The 2,162-nt window shown below is 51.6% G+C and overlaps 1 protein-coding gene across 1 annotated transcript; it reads left to right on the plus strand.

The window, feature by feature from the left end:
* Nucleotides 1-586: 586 nt before the first annotated feature.
* LOC307096625 (claudin-34-like) lies at nt 587-1,231 on the plus strand (the record flags this gene model as incomplete). Its single annotated transcript, XM_079800933.1, has 1 exon — nt 587-1,231. One exon carries the CDS (start codon nt 587-589, stop codon nt 1,229-1,231), a length of 645 nt encoding a protein of 214 aa, XP_079657059.1.
* Nucleotides 1,232-2,162: the final 931 nt, after the last annotated feature.

Here is a 2,162-nt window from a genome sequence, read left to right on the forward strand (position 1 = left end):
TGGGGATCAAGTGTACAGCAGGGGCATGTGCCCTGATCAGGAATCGAACCCTGACTTCTTAGTTCTTAGGTCGACGCTCAACCACGCCTGCTGGGCTGTAGCCAATCTTAATTGAGTCTTTTTTTAAATTACTTTATTGATTAAGGTATTAATTGAGTCTTTCAACAAATGTCCAGAAGTGGAACTGCCGGTTTGAAAGTTTGTGCATATTTTGATTGACTTTAGAGACAGAGAGAGAGGGAGAGAGAGAAACATCGATGTGGTGTTCCACTGACTGATGCATTCATTGGTTGATTCTTGTATGTGCCCTGACCAGGGATTGAGCTCTGCAACCTGGGCCTGTTGGGAAGACGCTCTAACCACTTAACTCTCCTGCAGGGTGAAAGTCTGTGTACTTTAAGGCTTTCAGTAAATCTTGCCCAAGGACCCTTCGCCAGCAGAGCATGAGGGTCAAGTGTCTCCATTCTCAATTATGGCATTTCCCTCTCCAATATAGCACCACTCACCCCCGGGGGGCAGTTCCAGCCCATGGGTCCCACCCTCATGTCGCTCTCTATTGGTTTGCAGATCCCCTGGATACAGAGCCATGGCCTTGTTCGACAAGGCCAATTGCCAGGCAGCGAGTTTAGCCATCAACATCCTGGGATGGCTCTTGACCATGGTTTGCATGGGCCAGGCTAATTGGCGAGTATGGTACATGGAGAGCAGCCCCGAGCCATCCTGGGGGCTGGCCTATGTAGGGATGTGGAAGGTCTGCACTTACCAGCCCAACAGCCCCCAGACCAGACCCATAGCCTGTCACCGCTACACCTACACTGACACCTACCTGCCAATGGATATCCGCATCTCTCAGAACCTGCTGCTGGCCGCCAGCCTCCTCGGTCTCCTCGGGAAATGGCTCATGGTCATGGGCCTGCGGAGAGTGTACTCGGGACAGCTTCAGAAGGACACCACCTACAATCTGTTCCTCATTTCCAGAATCCTGAGCATCGTTGCTGGTTCATTTATCTTCATCGCCGTGCTCTGTAACTACCATGCGGTGAAGAATGAAGAGGGCATACACTTCCCACCATCCTTACACATCCCGTTCAGTCCAGAGCGGCAGGAGATTGGCAGCACCGTGTATCTGGCAGTTCTGGCTGCATGCCTGATGTTGTTGAGTGGGCTGTTTACCATCTCTTTCCAGCTGCCCCCCAACAGCCAAATGAACCCCCAAGTCTCGCAAGTGTGAAATTCACGGTTGCATAGCTTTGCAAATCCACGATGAGCAGTTTATGGGGGTGAAGTAACTATGAAATAGATCCAAGGACTCATGACCATGGCAAACGTCATCTTGGCAGAAAGTGGCCATAGGCTGCTATGAGCAAATTGGGCTCATCGATTGGTTAAGGAACTTTCATTAAAAAAATTCCAAAGAAACCACTTTCCACCTGTCTTACTGAATCTGGATTTTAATTATTATTGAGTAAACTCGTGTCCTGGTGCACGAAGTTTGTGCCCATTAAAAGGGGATTAATTAGAGGAAATATTTTAACATTGCTATTTGCCCTTTCTTATAATAGAAGTATCAGAGATGAAAGAAAATTAGTAAAATGTATATGAAAATATTCCTCCTGTCAGAGTCTGTGGCACACCACGGAACCCAGAGTCAAGTCCCCGCCCACCCACGTGAGCCTCAAAATTGTGCGAGACCCAGACCCAGCCAGCTCCCCCTCCCATTGGGCTAGATCCAGACCCGGCTGTCCCACCTTTGTCAAGCCCCGCCGGATGGGGGGACACAGCATCAGGTCTCCTGGCTCAGCGCCGGGGTCGGGACATGGCCTGAGGTCCCCCAGCCTGGGCTGGGGTGTGGGGCGCGTCCTGAGGTCTTCCATCAAACCCTGCCATATCGGGGGCATGGCCTGAGGTCCCCCAGCTCTGGCCCGGATCTGGGGGTGTGGCCTGAGGTCTCCCAGCCTGGGCCAGCTCCGCCAGGTGGGGGTGTGGCCTGCAGTCCCCTTCAAGCCCTGCCGGGTGGGGGATAAGACCTGAGGTCCCCTGGCTTGGTGCCAACCAACCAAAGTCTGTTTGGGGTCAGACTGAATTAAAATGGAAGCGTCTCTCGGATGTCCCACATCTATATATATAAAACCCTAATATGCAAATAGACCGAACAACCGGTC

Source organism: Cnephaeus nilssonii (genome assembly GCF_951640355.1).
Source record: "Cnephaeus nilssonii genome assembly, contig: SCAFFOLD_182, whole genome shotgun sequence".
In the NCBI taxonomy this organism is placed as follows: Eukaryota; Metazoa; Chordata; class Mammalia; order Chiroptera; family Vespertilionidae; genus Cnephaeus; species Cnephaeus nilssonii.